General features: G+C 40.6%; 2 protein-coding genes across 8 annotated transcripts in view; both read left to right on the top strand.

Annotated features, from left to right (window-relative positions):
- TRERF1 (transcriptional regulating factor 1) overlaps nt 1–6,010 on the top strand; it is a 98,069-nt gene extending 92,059 nt beyond the window's left edge. For all 6 annotated transcript variants that reach the window (XM_088161213.1, XM_088161215.1, XM_014887399.2 and 3 more), the window contains 5 exons: nt 2,296–2,384; nt 3,212–3,325; nt 4,016–4,204; nt 4,654–4,862; nt 5,484–6,010. In XM_088161213.1, coding sequence (XP_088017339.1) covers nt 2,296–2,384; nt 3,212–3,325; nt 4,016–4,204; nt 4,654–4,862; nt 5,484–5,805 — 923 coding nt within the window. In that variant the 3' untranslated portion in view covers nt 5,806–6,010. The remainder of the gene's footprint in view (nt 1–2,295; nt 2,385–3,211; nt 3,326–4,015; nt 4,205–4,653; nt 4,863–5,483) is intronic.
- Nucleotides 6,011–9,255: 3,245 nt separating this feature from the next.
- On the top strand, nt 9,256–16,029 carry MRPS10 (mitochondrial ribosomal protein S10). Of its 2 annotated transcripts, XM_014887422.2 has the most exons (7): nt 9,256–9,314; nt 11,948–12,006; nt 12,115–12,187; nt 13,210–13,349; nt 13,725–13,833; nt 14,949–15,038; nt 15,309–16,029. In XM_014887422.2, the coding sequence occupies exons 1-7, from the start codon at nt 9,279–9,281 to the stop codon at nt 15,393–15,395; spliced, it is 594 nt and encodes a 197-aa protein (XP_014742908.1). In that variant the 5' UTR covers nt 9,256–9,278; the 3' UTR covers nt 15,396–16,029. The 2 variants fall into 2 exon arrangements, with proteins under 2 accessions (XP_014742908.1, XP_088017338.1); XM_088161212.1 differs by lacking the exon at nt 11,948–12,006 and having other exon boundaries at nt 9,266–9,314.
- The last annotated feature ends 301 nt before the right edge of the window (nt 16,030–16,330 follow it).

Raw genomic sequence — 16,330 nt, 5'->3', positions numbered from 1 at the left:
CTTTTTGCTGCATTGCAGATCTCTCTCTATGCACGTTCTCTATATCTCCCTCAAGCTAACAAGAGCAAAAGTGGTTTCCCAGCAACCAGAGTTAAAAACAGCTTTTCTTCTGTTTCTTTTCCTACACAGGATTTATTCTATTAATTAGGTTACTTCCAATTAACCCGCATAATCTTATAAGGGCCTCTGCTAATGCCACAGCTATTGGGGAAAGTATGCAAGGCCCAAATATTCCATAGGTGTACACCAAAATCAGTTCATGGAAGTGATTCTTTGTTATTATTTTTATTGTGTTGTCTTTTCTGGAGGGTGAGGTAGAGGCAAGAGAGCAGAATGACTAGAAAAAAAGAAAATCTCTCCTGGTGTTGTCATGCTTTTTAAAGTTATGTTCTAGCATAATACAGTAGCCTCCTGGACTGAATGAGTGCATTTACCCCTGCACAAAGGGAGGGTAAATTCAAATGACTGATAACTTGTGTAAGAAGGAAATGATGCTGGTTCAGGGTGGGAAAAGATGGAAAAGCAGTGTGTCAGCAGAAACATCTCTGGGTGATAAGAGAATAAGTAAAACCTGTGGCTTGAAGCCAGTGCCTTTCTCTGATGCTTAAGAGAGCTTTAAGTGTAAATCTCTGTGGAAATAACTAATGCATGCTTCTATCCAGTACTGGAAGGGCCTACAGAAAACAGGTTGCAGGAAAGTTTTGTAGTTTTCAGCATCTAAAGGAGTGATGAGATACCTGCTCTGAGCTTGTAAGCCTGGGAGCAGATTCTGAAAAACAAAGCATTTGCAGTTAATAACATTGCTATTTTTTTTAGACAAAAGTAACTTATAGAGTCTAATACCATGTGGTGCCAAGACCCAAGTTAATTGAAATCAGTGCAGAGGAAAGTATGGAGAGTAGTAACATTTACAAGAGTATTGGGGGTTTCTTTTCATAAAAGTTTTAGATGTTTCAGAAATTCTAAGACTGAAGTAGAATCTTCCCATAGTGTAAGTCATTTCAAAGGCATCCACTTTATTATTTCTTGCATATTCTTCCTTTAATGTATGTAATGCTGCCCACTCCTAACAAACAGAACATTGCTTTGATGCAGCAGAGCAATCCTGTGTTCCTTCTGTTTGCCTAATATTGAGAAAGCATAAATTCAGTTCAATTTAAATGTTGATTTCACATTTTCATGGGCAGTTAGGCCAGGGGACCAAACACAGAATAACAATATTCAGAAGTTTTATATAGAGCTTCCATAAAATGATAAAAAACAATTTGTGCGTATTGCACATTGCTACAGTCTCTACCTGCTTGTGACCTCTGACACAGGGGATTTAAATGTCTTATCCCAAACCATGCAAGTGAAGAGCTGCAAAAGGATCTTACAAAAGGAGAGCAAGAGGATATAGGAACTTCTGTTTCATCAAATGTGAAGTGGCATACATGGGAATAAACAATGCAAGCCTTACATAGGAAATTATGAGCTCTGTGGTGGTACTTCTCAATTAGAATGAAAGTTTGGGATTTTAATGCTAGTTCTAAGAAATTATCAGCTGTATTTTACAACAGCTAAAAAAATAGTCAAGTGTTAAGAGGATAGAAAACATGGTGATGCCACTGTGAAAGTCTGGATTTTATGTGGAATTCTGTGCGCCTTTCTGGTCCTCTTTATGGGAATGTTTTAGTACTGGAAAAGGTTCAGAGGGAGACAGCAGTAATCATCAAAGGTTTGGGAGTGATGGAAAGAGCACACAATTCTGAATAGCGTGGAGATGATGGTCAAGGTTGGGTTCACTTTCTCTTCTACTTGAAGAATGAAGGGTCACCCATTGAAGCTACTGGGAGCCGGGAAACAAAGAAAGGGAGGTGGCTCTTCATGCAGAGGGTCCACTGATCTGTGAAACTCCTTGGCAAAGGATGTTTTGGGTACGAGAAGTTTAATTGGTTGAAAGGAAGAGTGGCTCAGCACTTCCAAGGGTAGTTACTAAATAAGCAAATTGCAACAGACTCGGGAAATCCCCTGTGCCCAACATGGTCAGAGGTTAGGAAAAATTAGGGAGAGGCATAGTATTTGCTTGCCCTGATCCTACTGTTTCCTAGGCAACTGCCTGTCACCACTGCTGGAGACCAAATACTGGTTAGATGGACTTCAGGTCTGAGTCAGTACAGCCATGCTTGTATTTGGGTAGCAGCAATCACTCATATGCTTGAGACTTTTCTTCTTCAAGGTTCTCATTTCAGATACGGCATCAACAAAACGGTGGTGTGTTTCTATCATTTGTAATGATTTCGTTTTCTTTTTAAGGCTCTGACAAATGGACACATCAAGAAAGGAGACTGTTCAAAGAGGCATTGTCCACCTACAGCAAAGATTTCATATTTGTACAGAAAATGGTAAGGTTATCTCTACTCTGTAGTTGTTGGGATTTCTTTCCTTTTGCTCTGTTCTGGTCCTCTTCATTTTCCCTCCAGTGCCAGACCAGCGGATTGCAGCGTAGAGGCAGCAGTGGTTACAAGAACACCAACAGGATTGGTATATTCATCAGGTGTACCTGTGCATTAGATAGTAGTAAAAAACAGCTATAAATGAATAAAAGTTGTTCCTCTTGTTGTTACATGTGAAACTTTTCACACCTGGAATTCAAATCATGGCATTTTATGTGTGGGACAAGTATGGTTTTGCATTATTGTCTTGGTGTTCTCTGGCAGTTTGTTACAAGGTACCAGCATCACTGGCATTGAGCCTGGTGCCAGAAAGAGTTGTAACCTGTTAATAAAGAGGAAACACATTTGGGCTTACATTTCATGTTCTGCCACAAAGCAGAAAAGATAAGTTTTAAATCGCAGAGCACAATATTCTACTTGTTAGCTCAAATGTTGAAAAATATGTGGGTTTATGTGAGTCAAGTCTTAATTCCGAGATTTCTCAGTGGTACTATACAACTGAGCTACAAGAGTACAATCTGAGACATTTTCTCTCTGGAGTTTAGAGAATCCCAGAGAAATCTACTGAAGTTGAAAAAGTCAACACAAATTTGACTCAAACAAATTTTTAAAAATAATTATTCTACAAGAATATTCCTGTTGTAGTCAAACTGCCTTGATTGGTTTTTTTCTTCAATTGAATGTTTGAGGAATAAAGCTTACCTCTTGGAATATATTAAAATTGAATGAAAGCAAAAAATTAAGACTGGACTATTTTTGCAATTCCTTAACTACAGGTTAAGTCCAAGACAGTTGCACAATGTGTGGAATACTACTATACCTGGAAGAAAATCTTGCGTTTGGGACGGAAACACAGAACGCGTTTAGAGAAGAAAAGAGATGAATGCTTGGTAAGTCTAAAAGAAGATGAGAGAGTTTACCACTTGATAATTTTTGTTTGTCCTGTTTTGAGGAGGAGGTTGAATTAGGTGACATAAGTATCTTCCAATAGAAATTATTCCATAACTCTAAATTATGTTCTGTATGAACATTCTGTGACCTCAGCTACACCAAGATTTGTGTGGCTGGACTGCAACCAGATAAAAGTGCATTATCCAACTGTAGTCCAGGGAAACCTGTGTAAATTATGCCTGTGCCCATATGTGCTCCTAAAGGCTGCTCTAACATTCCAGTACATCAACCACTTGGGATGTGTTGGTTTGTGGGTTGGGTTTTTTTGGTTGGCTCTTTTAGGGTTTTGTTAAAGTAACTTGGCAAAAAGTACAGCGTACATGGGCTTTCTGATGGCAGGAGGACAGCACTGCACCTGGCAGCTGTAGATCTTTGGAGCCACAGCTCCATAATAGCATATGGAGGCTGTCTTGAGCACTGCAGAGAAGCTTTATGTGCCATGGCTTATCCATTAAGGGCTGGTAGTCCAGTAAGACCAGAAGCTGATTCAGGATGGGAAGAAATACTGATACTGGGAAGCACACTTGACTAAACAACATGCTGTTCCAGAACTGTGTATGCCCTACTATCCAGTGCTGTCTATCTTTGACCATATATCTAGTGTTCCTTAAATGCACTGTCTATTTTAGACAAGTGGAGAAGAGGAAGTGTTAGAGGAAGATGAGGAGATCGAAGAAGACAGAAAGGAAGAAAGGGAAATGCAGAAGTCACCTGACCCACCAGCAATCTCTCTTGTTGGACCTATAGATCTGCCTGCTGTTCAGGGTCTTTCACTGTCTTCATCCTCCTTCATCTGTGAAATGCCAAACTGTGGCGCTGTACGTGTGTTTGATATCTTTAAGGGGGAGAGGGTGGTGGTCGTAGTCGTATGTGTAAACTAGTGAATTGTAATTTTGACTGCTTTTAATTCCCACCCCACAAAATATAAGCAGTTTGATCTGTACAGAAAACTGAATTCCGAGATGATGCACCAGTTAGAAATACTATATGGCAGAAGCTCCAATTAGGTTACACAACTTTAATAATAGGATAGCTCACTGCTTTGTTTTATTGTGACTGTCTTCAACTATAGTGGGATATTGCTGAGAGCAAGCACCATTTGAGCAAGTAGATGCTGCATAATAGACGTGTACACTTGTCCTGTTGTCATATGCATTCAGCATCCTACTTTCTGCAGTTCCAGCGTTTCTTGTGATTGCTTGGGGTTTATTTTTGTGTGTGTGTGTTGTTTTTCCCCCCCCCCTCCCCTCCACCCGCTCCCTGCCAGGTGTTCAGTTCCCGCCAAGCGCTGAATGGCCACGCTCGCATTCACGGAGGTACGAACCAGGTGACGAAAACACGCTGCACCATTCCCGGCACGAAGCAGAAATCTGGTACGCAGAGCGGATACTGCTCCATCAAGAGCTCACCTGCCCACAGCACAACGAGCGGCGAGACCGACCCGACGACAATTTTTCCTTGCAAGGAGTGTGGCAAGTAAGTGTGACTGTCTGTCCGCTTTGCCTTTTTAGATTGCAGATCTGCAGTGCTGTGAACAAATTTAGTATTTTGCTCTGATTGTCTTGGAAGAAGTTTTCCCCCTAGATGATGCGTTTTCCTACCAAAACTGTCAGAGATAGGTTTGCATGACATTATGGATGCCCCCTGCAGTATTCACTCCTGTTTTCCACTTAGAATTTCTACATCTGACATTCCAGCTTCCTGCTTCATCACAGACTTGGATGTGACCGTGGGCGACTTTTGCTGTGTTTCTGTGCTTGAGTTTGTCCATCCTAGCGTGGTAATCCTTCACTTTTTCCCTGTTGTGCAAGATGGTTGTGAAACTGATAAGAGGGAAAAATAGAATGTACATAGATACTGAAGCAGGTGTGGGAGCTACAAACTACCTCTGGCAAAATCAGACCAGGCCATTTTGATACCATCAGGATGTATAAATCTGGTAATATGTCCCTGAAATTCGCACCATGGCATTGCAGACTTCACTGACTTCTATTTCAGGACAAGGAAGCAAATGTACTGATAAGTTGTTGAGTCTTTTTTGGCTCATTTCATCAAAAGCAGTGCATTTTAATCTGATTTTTTTCCTTTAAAATTTAGGGTCTTTTTCAAAATCAAAAGCCGCAATGCTCATATGAAGACTCACAGACAACAAGAAGAACAGCAAAGGCAGAAGGCTCAGAAAGCTGCTGTGGCAGCAGAAATGGCAGCCACTATTGCAAGAACTACTGGGCCAGCTGGGCATAGTTTGATCCCCCTGGATCACATGAGTTTGGTTAAACACGTTGAAAATGTTGGTGACATTGATGACGATGTTGTTCCGGATCTGGGTGATGTCATGGAAGAGAATGAAGTCATGGATGCTGACCTCTTACTGGATGATGAAGATCCAGATCTACTGCAGGATGATGCTGAGTTGTAAATAAAGTTGTTTGATAGACAGCTACTGAGCATACCCTGAATGGATCAATCAGGAAACCTGGACTGCTTGTTTATTCCCACTGATTGTAAACTACCTGTTGAAAATTATAATTCTTTTATCCAGGTCTAGAAAAAAAATCCGCTTTTTTCCCTTTTTTTTTATTAATTTGTGTCTTGGGGAAAGAAATAAATAATTGGTACAAATATTCTTATAAGGTTATTTTATCTGAGCTCTTTTTGCTGATAACTTCCAAGGCCACTAATTACAGAAGTTCATGGTTCTGCTATCAGTTCCTACCAGATGGCCCTGGTAGAATCTTTAGTCTTTAACTCTTCCAAGTTTCATTTTAGCCCAATTACAAGAATAAATTTCACACACTTCTGATGAAACTTTTTTTTTTTGCCTATGTTGGATCATTTCCAGCATCTTCTAGAGAGTAAATGTCATCTCTCTTAAAGATATGATTACATAATTTGTCTTTGTGCTGCCATTTTAAGCGAGATGGGGAGGGGGGGGGAAATCTGGTTTAACTGTGAAAGAGTTAGTAATATCACAGTTCATTTTCAGTTCTGTCTTGGTTACACAGGACATTTTAGACCTTCCATTTTAGCAAGGTTGCTTTTAAAATGACCTAATTTCAAGGATTGAAGAAGGAAAATGATTGTTCTGTGGTTCACATTCCCTGATGGGAGCACTGAATCAGGAACACTGCCTTGGTAATCAGATTGCACTGGAAATATTGTCCCGTGACAATAAATCACACTGTGGAATAGCCACTTCGGTGGTTTTAGGGGAGTGTGTGCTTGAGCAATGCTTACTCTCTCACCAGGAAAACACAGGGAACCATTCTTGCCATTGGAAAAGAGACTGATATGCTTTCAGCACCTAGGTATAATGTGCTCTTCCTGTGCCATTTTCGGTCCTCCTCATTACATCAAATTCAGCTGTTGTTTATTTATTATAAACATGCTGCAAAGGTGAGTTGATGTTGCTGTTTAATGACCATTTCCCCTCCCTTAGGTTCAGATCTACATGCTGGACACCTGACAGAGTTTATATAAATTTAGATTTGGTTCTCTGATTAAGCAGGATACTGAAAGAATTGTATGTCACAGAATAAAACAATTAAGGAAGAAATGGAGTTAGGTTGAGTGGACCTTTAATGCTGGTTGCAGAGTTCTCACAGGCAGCAGCACTGATTTTCTTGTGAATTTTGCACAGTAGAGGAGTATTGTTAACTTTATAAAATATTTTGTGAGACTTATTTCAGATCTTCCAGGCTTTAGGTTTGTTTGGGGTTTTTTTTAATGGGTTGGGTTTTATTTTATTGGGTTATTTTTGCTATATTCCTGATATCTTCACCAGAACCTGAGGAATGGTGGGTCTTATCTTCTACTTCTTATCCTTGTTTAACTATGCAAAATGAGGGTAAATCACGGCACTTTTATAGGAGTTACCAGACCACACAAGTTCAGAACCAGTGGGAGCCACTGACAGAGAGAGGTGCCTTCTCTGTCAAAGCCAAATATGTGAAGCCAAATGACCTCAAGTTTCTACTTAAGGTCAAATGTTCTCATACTAAAGAATAACCCTTCAGGAGAATGGAAATAACTTCTCAGTTTCCAGTTAGTGAAGTTCCTGTGTACGTGGTTGTGTTGGGGGGTTTTCCAGAGGCTTTTGCAGTAGGGTTTGACCAGCAGGCGGAATTTCACTCCTGTCACATAAGAGGTGATGTTCTCAGTCATTGTACCCTTGAGCTTCAGGAGATCAGGCAGCAGCAGCCTTTTCTTTCCCAACCTGCCACTCAGCACATTCCCCAGCAGTTCCTGTCCACGCTGTCACATTTTACTTTTACAGGGGCCATACACAACCCAGGTTCAGCAGGCTGGGTACCACCAGCGAGACCCACTGACAAAAAATCTCATGGATAGTGCAAGTCTTCGTGGTTTGCAAAGTGGAGGCTTTTGTGAGCATAAAAACGTGTTGGCTGTCAGGAGCCTCTGTTAGAAACAGCCCAGCAGAGTCTACTCTTCCTCTCCCAAGCTTGTATCATTTTGAACTTTTAAGGATCTTTTGAGAATGGCTCTACACTGGAAAATGGACAGGTTTTCAGGTTCCCGGTGGTTAAAAACTGTTTAAGCAAAATGATGATTGAAATCAGAGTTCTGCTTGAAGAACTGAGTGAAATACAGCAGTAACTTAGGGGCTTGATTCTGAAGAGCAGCTCTGTATTAAAGAATCTACAGTGACACTTTTTTAGTAACAATTGGACAGGACCTGTGCTGAACTTAGTATCTATAAATATATATATACACATACATATTCCTGGTTAAGTAACATTAATTGGGTGCTGTTTTATTGTACAGCCAATAATACAATAGAACAACGATAACCAAAGAAGTTATTCATAAAGGAAAAAAAAAATGCACATTTCCTAAACAGATTTAGGCCTCAAACATTGACTTCGTCATTATTCAGTGTTGCATTGGCTGATGTTAAATGTGTTGTTCTGCCTATTTGTACGTGAGTTGAACATAGTTTTGTTTCAGAAAACTTTTTTCTTGATGATGGTTGGTGATGGAAAACTATTCGATATCGGATCTAGTCCTCTTTGATAAAACGTGTACATACAGAAAACATATTTTATGAGAAAAATCTTATTTTCAATATTTAACTGTTATTTTATTAGAAGATGGTTGTGTAAATATTTTAGGCGTTTTAGTGTAAAAAGCGGATTGTAATTTTAGGTGGCAGAGGAAGTAACAAAATAAAAAAAAATATACACATTTGATAGAGCTTGTGATCTATGCTGGTTTCAGGTTCCCTTTGTTAGCATTTGACTTGCACATAGCTTAATTTCGGGTTAATCTCTACACTGCCTACCTGGTTGTGTGTATTTAAGGATGGTTTAGTGGCATAAATTACTATTTGTTTAACATTTCCTCACCCCCTTTAAAGCTTTGGTGCCGATCAGCAGCTGTGTCGTTATTAACCGTTATTTGTGTGTGTGAAAAGAAAGGGGTTTATGTGCCATTTCCAGGCATTTTTTTATTTCGGTAAAATACAGTCGGATGGGTTTTGCTCTAACGGGCTTGTATCCCTTTTAAAAATATTTTTAAGAGCGGGGAGAAGGTTGAAAACTAGGGTTCGTGGAACTGGTTTGGTTTTTTTTGGAAGGATTCCCAGAGAACAGGACGGGGAGCGGCCGAGGGGGAGCCGCTGCTCCGTGTGAGGGGCCCGTGAGGCAGCGCTCGGGGGAGGCGGGAACGCGGCGGGGAGGGGGAGCTGAGCTGGGGGCTCGTACGGCTCCTTGGGCGGGCGGCCTGCGGGCTCGCCTCGCCCCCGCAGCCCCGAGCGCTGCCCCGCGGCCAGAGCCGCTGCCGGAGCCGCCGCTGCCGGCGGGGGAAGGAGGAGCGGGCTGCGGCCGCCCTTCTCCTTCCGGGCGAGGCACGGCGGGCTGGGGCGGGGCCAAGATGGCGGCGGGCTGGCTGTGGCGGCGGCTCTGTCAGGTGCGCTGTGTGGCGGGACAGGGGACGCCGTAGCCCCGTTCTCTTTCTCCTCTTCCTCATCCTTTTCCTCGGCGTTTTCATTCCTGAGGGGAGTGGGAGAAGGGGAGGCGGCAAATGCTGTCCTTCGGGCTCCGGGAGGGCTGGGGCTGTACAGCGTGCCGCTGTGTCTCTGCACGCCTGGCGGGTCCTCAGAACTCTTCCAGTTCTGTGGTCTTCCCGCAGTTAGTCCGGGTGGAAGGGAAAGTGAAGAGGTGATTTGGATTTGGAGGCCATGTGTTATTCTAGTCTTTAAAGTTTCAAAGCTCGGAAGTTGCAACGTAAAATAATAGGAAAGCATTTTGCACTGATGATGTTTGTTAGTTTGGACTTAAAAGCAGTGATTGCTTTCTCTCAAATTGAGATAATTGGATTTTCTGAAGCCTTAAGCTCTCTTCTGTGTATGCGGAGTGTTCTGGACTTGCTTTTCAGGCGTCTGTCTCCCCTCGACACTTCAGAGGCTCTCAGCCAAACAAAATTAAGGCTATTTTGCACTAAGAGACAGATAATTACGTTTTGTGCAAAGTCTTGGTTCTGTTATGTTGCAGTCTTTGGGTGTCATTTCCACCTTCTGTGATGGCCATTAGCAAGAGCACATCATTAAATCAGACAGTGAAGCTGTTTATGAATTCTTGTCCACTGAATGCCATATATACCAGCTGAGATACTCAGTGTATCATTTGCTCAAAATGTGCATGGAGCACCTTTAATTTAATGTTACAAAAACTTTTCACTTGATGCATATTTGCTTAATTAGTAACAAAGGGAGATGGCATGTGATAGGAATAATACGTACAATCATAAAATATTGGAAAGGCTGCAGGCCTTAGTGTGTGGGATAGGACTCTACTGCTTCATCAGGTTTTGTTTTATTCATTTTTATTGCATGAAATTGCATGAAATTTCTGTATGTAAAACCACATAGCACAATACACTATGAGTGCATGTATCTTTGCATGCAGATAATAAATCCTTATTACCAGGTCAAGCAGTTATAAGGAAAAGGATACATAGCATGGACTGCATACGCACATCATAAAAATCCCCCAAAACAGATTAAAAATTCAGTTATGATTACAGTTAATAGCCTCACATTTGTCATCTGGGGTCAGATTCTGTGTCATGTATTTGCACAAACACCTTAAGCCCTGCACTGAATAGTCTGTCACGCTCATGGGCCTGTCTGTGTCCTGATGTGGCGTCAGGTGATTGTTACTGTGCTTCATATGGGCACTGAGTGGAAGGAAGGCAGCATTCTGACTCCAGGGAGAGAGAACTGAGGTGCAAATTGAGCTCCACCTAATTTTGTCATAGAATCATAGGCCTGGATTGGATGGCCTTAATGACCATCTGTTTCCAACCCCCTTCCATGTGCAGGGACACCTTCTGTTTGTCCTGTCATTATGTGCTCTTGTCCCTCTGTTTTATTGGGTGTTGTTAGACAGTTACTAGCTGTATTTCACTACTTTTAGCTACTAAGGCTCAGGTAGTTCCCGACATAAACTTTGAAACTTTCTGAATGATAATCAGCTACAGTGACAAATACTCAGTCCTCCTAAAATTGCCTATTTTGTTATGTACTTGAAGAAGAATGTAACAGTAGTGCCTCTGTGAAGATCTGGATTTGAAAGGATTGCTTAAGGGGAGGCGTTTGTACCATAGTCAGCTTTGTAAACAGAAATCTCCCCTGCCTCTTCCTGCAGTCATCTTCTTTATTGGAAGCAGCATTTGTAGGATGAATTGCGACTGAGGCAGAATTACTTCAGAAAACAGCTTTGCTCACTTCTGATGTATAATGAATGTATGATGCATACTGGAAAAGGTTAGGGACCTAGTGGCATCACAGAGTCAGTTATGCACATCCATGATCAGCTACAGTAAGTTTACCTGAAATAGTGTGAAGTCTGGCTGTTTTCTGATCATTTGATTAGACAGTCACCTGTATAACTCTTGGGTGGGCTATTTGTCTTCTCTCTTAAAGCTATGACTCCAGCACATGTTAAAAACGAGCATCAAGGGGCAAGATAAGTAACTAATTTGACTTCAGCATTCTGCTGCAGCCCTGAGGTTCTGTTAAGCAAGAGTTCCTTCCCCCCCCAAGTAGTCTATAATTTGCCAAATTAAGAATTAGTGGAAGGAAGCCAGAAGCCACATAATGTTCAGAAGAGAACAATTATTCTAGTATGAAAGATAGCAATCTTACATGATTAACAACTGTATTCGTTTTCTAACACAGAAAATCATGTTATCTTTTAAATATAGCTCATTTACTCATAAGAAGTATTTCTACTTAAATGTTCTCTTCAAAAAATGCTTTGTGATTGCTGTTCAGGTGCCTCAGTAGTAAGTGCATACAGTTACTGTGCCCTTAATGTGCTTCTTTTTTTAGGTGCTGTTGTATACTGAAATACATTTCCATGCTCCTGTTTTCCTATGTTTTCCAATGGAGCAAACTTCCTAGTTTGTCAAATCAGTGCCTAGGAATGTACTCTGCTTTGGTGTGCAAAAAAAGTACTCTTTAATAAACCTATATTAAGCAGCTGCTTTCTGGTTTGGGGGGAAAAAACCCCACAACATAACCTATCTGTTTTATACAGGGATCAGCTTTTCCTGTCAGTTATGCAAGCAGAATTATGCAAAAGCAGTATTTTCTTCCGTAAGTGTAACAGCCCCTCCTCCTTCCACTGCTCCTCCATAGTCCCTGAAAAAATGAAATCCAACTTTAACAACTTCCTTTATGCTTTCCCCATGACTGTATTTCTAGGAGCTCCAACTTGATGGGAGCACGGCTGGCTGGATCCCATAGTGATGCACAGGAGCCTAAGACTAATCCTTTGGTGAGTGTTCTGTAACACAGAATTTTGTATATTATCTTAGTAATAAAGAGGACATCCAGAAAAACTTCAGTTATTTTCTTGCAGTTTTTTGAAGGTCTGTCTTAGTGATGGCAAATTTGTCATGGAGAAAGAAATAATTTAGATTATTGGTATTTGAGATCTTCTGGTTTCTGAGTTTTTTTCCCAACAAGATTTCTGTAGGTCGCAGTTACCTCTCAGTAACTTTCTCCCTTTTCTATGAAGCTGTAACTCTATGAAATACCAGCTTTTTGGCCATATTCAGTTCAATGCCTACGGCAGCTTAGCAGCCTTTTAACAAGGGCTTCAGAAACACCTGCCAGGCAGTATTAGATCTACAGTGCTGATCCAGCCTTCCTGCTGTGGCTGGTACATGTTGGATTTAGTGTGCTACACTGCCTAGGAATGAGCCCCTGGGAAAATCAGCACTTCTGCACTCATTAAGGCTCTTCCAGTTGATCAGTGAGCCCAGGCCATGAGAAATTGAAGCTCTTTCTGAAAGTCATAAACTTGCACTTGTACAGACATACACCTGGGAAAGACTAGTGTGCTTAAAATAGTCTTAGAGCTTAGTAAAGTGAGAATTTTGGTTGCTGTCCATAACGTTCCATTTAATTTCCATACCCAAGCAAACTCTCGGGTATTTGCACACTGCTATATAAAATACAGATATTGCTCCAGACTTGCTTCAACGATTTTGTTCATGCCATTGTTCGTGTTGTCCTCCTTATATCTGGCATTCCTTTTTTTGGATGAAGAAATTTTACCTAAATGTTCACGAGTTAGCTATCCCTTCACACTTTGCCTTCCCTGGTGGAGTAAGACCTGTCAGTCAAGGTAATACAGTCAGGCTCTGTTAGATAAAGTAAAATAAGCAGCTCAACAGGTTGTGGGGTGTTTTTGCTCTTTTACAAATGGGGCATGCAGGCTAAGGAAATAGCAGTGCATGTATTAATTAAGGAGAACATAGTGTGGTAACTCTTGTCCTTTCTTCAAAAATGCAGGTATCTATTTCAGATGAGCCAGAAACACTGTACAAGAGATTGTCCATTTTGGTTAAAGGCCACGACAAAGCTGTGCTGGACAGCTATGAATATTTTGCAGTGCTTGCAGCTAAAGAACTTGGCATCTCTGTTGAAAAAGTGTAAGTAACTGATCTGTAGAGTGATAGTGAGTGAGATGCTTATTCTGTCATCTACTGTAATTTAGGTCCTCTGCTTAGAAGTTGGGGTTTTTTTAAGCAATGGCTATAATCTGATATTTTTTTTCTCAGATTACAGACCTAACACTTCTTTGATGGCAGGACAGTGCAGCAGCTGTTCTGCACTCAGTGCTGCCATAGTGGAAGTGCTTTTTATCTACATGAAGGATACTGACAGTACTTTCAGTACAGCTGTCAGTGCTGTAGCTTCCCTGATCCAGTGCTGGTTAATACCTGAGATTTCAGCATAACTTTTCTGATAAACTTGCATTATCATCCTTTATATAACACGAAAATTTCTTTTTCTTCTTTGCTCAGAGATAAACCCCCAAAGACGATAGAACGATTTACACTTCTCAAATCTGTACACATTTACAAGAAGCACAGAGTTCAGTATGAAATGAGAACACATTACTTGAGTTTAGAGGTAAGAAAGAAGGAAACAAAATTGTTCTAGATGCACAATTCAAATATATTACTACATGCTAATGCACGAATGAAAATGTTTTGGGGAGGAGAATGCAGGAGAATATTGGAAAACAGCTGACCTAGTTACATAAAATGCAGCACGAGTTATTCTGAATGCACAGCCCACTTCATTTTTGGACCAAAAAGTTTATTTTGACAATTATCTTAAGAGATGAAAGAATTACTAAAGAAATAAGGTAGAATTGAGGGTTACCTTTATGTATGTTATGCTCTTGGTTTCCAAAAATCATTGGGAGGAGAGTTTTCTCAGAAAGGGAAGAAGATGCAGCTAAATCATGGGCATTGCCAGTCACTAAGGGTTCTGTTCTCTGTGAATTGGTTTGATGTTTTTGAGCAGACATACTTTTCTCCTACGCAGCATCATGTGGCAAACTAAAACTGCATGTAGGAAACGGAAGAAAGGAAGTATAGGCAAACCACCAGCTCTGTGGCCGATGACACAGACATCTGTATGGTTTAGAATGCAGCTGTGGTTGACTTTCTTAGAAGAAAGGTTTACTGCCAGCATTTTGTGGCTCCTGGGAGTCTTACTGTATATTTGCACAGTGCTTAGCAAAATGGGACTTTAAGTCCCTTGACATGAGTGCAGTACAAGTGGCTGCCCACAGACCATAAGCGCTATTTTTACCTTCCAGGAAAAATTAAAAGATCAGTAATTCAGTGGAACCGGGAGAAACGAAAAAATCGGTATTTCAGTGGAACTCTGGAGTTGCAGGATTTATAACAAGTTTAAACTTTGGGAGTATAGAAAAGCTGGTGATTCTTGCATAATCTGTAATTAATTTCATCTGATACCTGCAGTGTTGAGATCCACCACTTCCAGCTTAATCAATGCATGTGCTCCCAGGCAGCATGTGCAGTTCTGAGTAACTACTTTATACTTGCATGAGGATTGAGTAAATTTGAACTGCTTCTGTTCAGAATATTATGGAAGATGGCTTCCTGTAAGATGTTGGGTCCAGTAGCAAGGGCTAAAGAAACTAGGGCAATTTTTTAAATTCTGTTTGAAGTATTATTAATTATAGTTCATTAAAAAAATTATTTTTGTTTTAGTTAAAATACCTAACAGGCAGTACTGCTGCAGTTTACTTGGAGTATGTGCAACGGAACTTACCTGAAGGGGTTGCCATGGAAGTGAAAAAGGTCAGTTTCCATCCCACATTATTAACTTTTATGAGTCCTAATGCAAATACCAGTAACTACTGAAGTCTTTAGAAAGTCGGTCGAGAAAATGGGTGTAGTTTGATAGGAAAATTTTCCGAAGTATTAACATGGTAAAGAGGCTGTCTCGCTTGGAAGTGCCACTAGGTGGCATTTTAAATCTGAGTCATGTCTCGAACCAGAATAAGTAAAGCAAAGTATTTAGATGTTAGCTGGCTGGTACAGTAAATGGTTGTTTTTCTTTCCTCTTAGACTAAGATAGAGAAAATACCAGAACACATTCAGAAACCTGTTTGGGATACACTACCTCAAGTAGAAGAAACTGAAGTAAAGTCATGAACACACCAGGTACTTGGCTCCATTAGTACTGAAATTCATTGCTCCTATCAACCTCATTTACTGAGACAGTCCATTGTTAAATAAAGGTTCTTGTATAAAGAAATTATATAAACTCTTGTTTCATCAAGTTATTCTTGCTCATAACTCCAGTACATGTAGACTGAACTGCAGTGAAGTGGAGAAGTTTGACTGTATTCTGTGATCAGTGACTGTGGTCATTTATAACAAGTTTGTAGAAAGGTAAAGTTTATTTTTACTTATATATGTAAAAGTATGTGCATATATATGTAAATATAAATTCACCATCTCCTTTTGATACTAAATGGCTTCTGAATGCTGAAATACTGCAAATCCATTTTGTGTTTGTGTAATGTTTAATGTTGAGGGGTGCCGGATTGTTATCAATTTATCAATTTTGGATAAACTATTTCCCAGCTTCTTTTCTCCTACTTACACCACATTTCTCCAGTTTTGCTTCCTGCCACATTTCTTAGTGAGTGCCAACAGCAACACTCCAACCATTGCTTCAGGTTTTGTCTCACGTAATCTTCCTTTCTAGTGACCAGCTCCTCTGATTTTCAGTCAGAAAATTTGTAGTTGCAATAAAAACCCCATGCTTCATACCATTTATTGACATCAGAGTTTGAGCATGCTCTGTTGTGTTCTTAGGAGTCAGATATCCAAAGTTTAAATGATCACTGTTTGAAGTGCCCACTTTTGCTTCCATATAGGAAAATTGTCAGGATCACAATTTCATTCCCTTAAACAAAGGCAATCTATGCCACATGGGATGTTCCATGCATCACAGCAGAGCTGTGTGCTTCACAGGAATGTGCATCACATTCCTACCTTGCTAGAATTTCAGTTTGAATATGAAAGCAGTGATGGGAAAAGGGAAAGAAAGGGAAGACATGAACTCCTTTCTTACTTTTCTC

Source organism: Sturnus vulgaris, chromosome 3 (genome assembly GCF_052056855.1).
Source record: "Sturnus vulgaris isolate bStuVul1 chromosome 3, bStuVul1.hap1, whole genome shotgun sequence".
In the NCBI taxonomy this organism is placed as follows: domain Eukaryota; kingdom Metazoa; phylum Chordata; class Aves; order Passeriformes; family Sturnidae; genus Sturnus; species Sturnus vulgaris.
Note: the sequence above shows the minus strand (reverse complement) of the source record. Positions and strands in the feature narration are given on the sequence as shown.

Coding starts and splice junctions, on each gene's coding strand:
- MRPS10 (XM_014887422.2), top strand. CDS start 9,279: ATGGCGGCGGGCTGGCTGTGGCGGCGGCTCTGTCAG. Junction 9,315..11,947: donor TGTGGCGGCGGCTCTGTCAG/GTGCGCTGTGTG, acceptor TGTTTTATACAG/GGATCAGCTTTTCCTGTCAG. Junction 13,350..13,724: donor GGCATCTCTGTTGAAAAAGT/GTAAGTAACTGA, acceptor TTCTTTGCTCAG/AGATAAACCCCCAAAGACGA.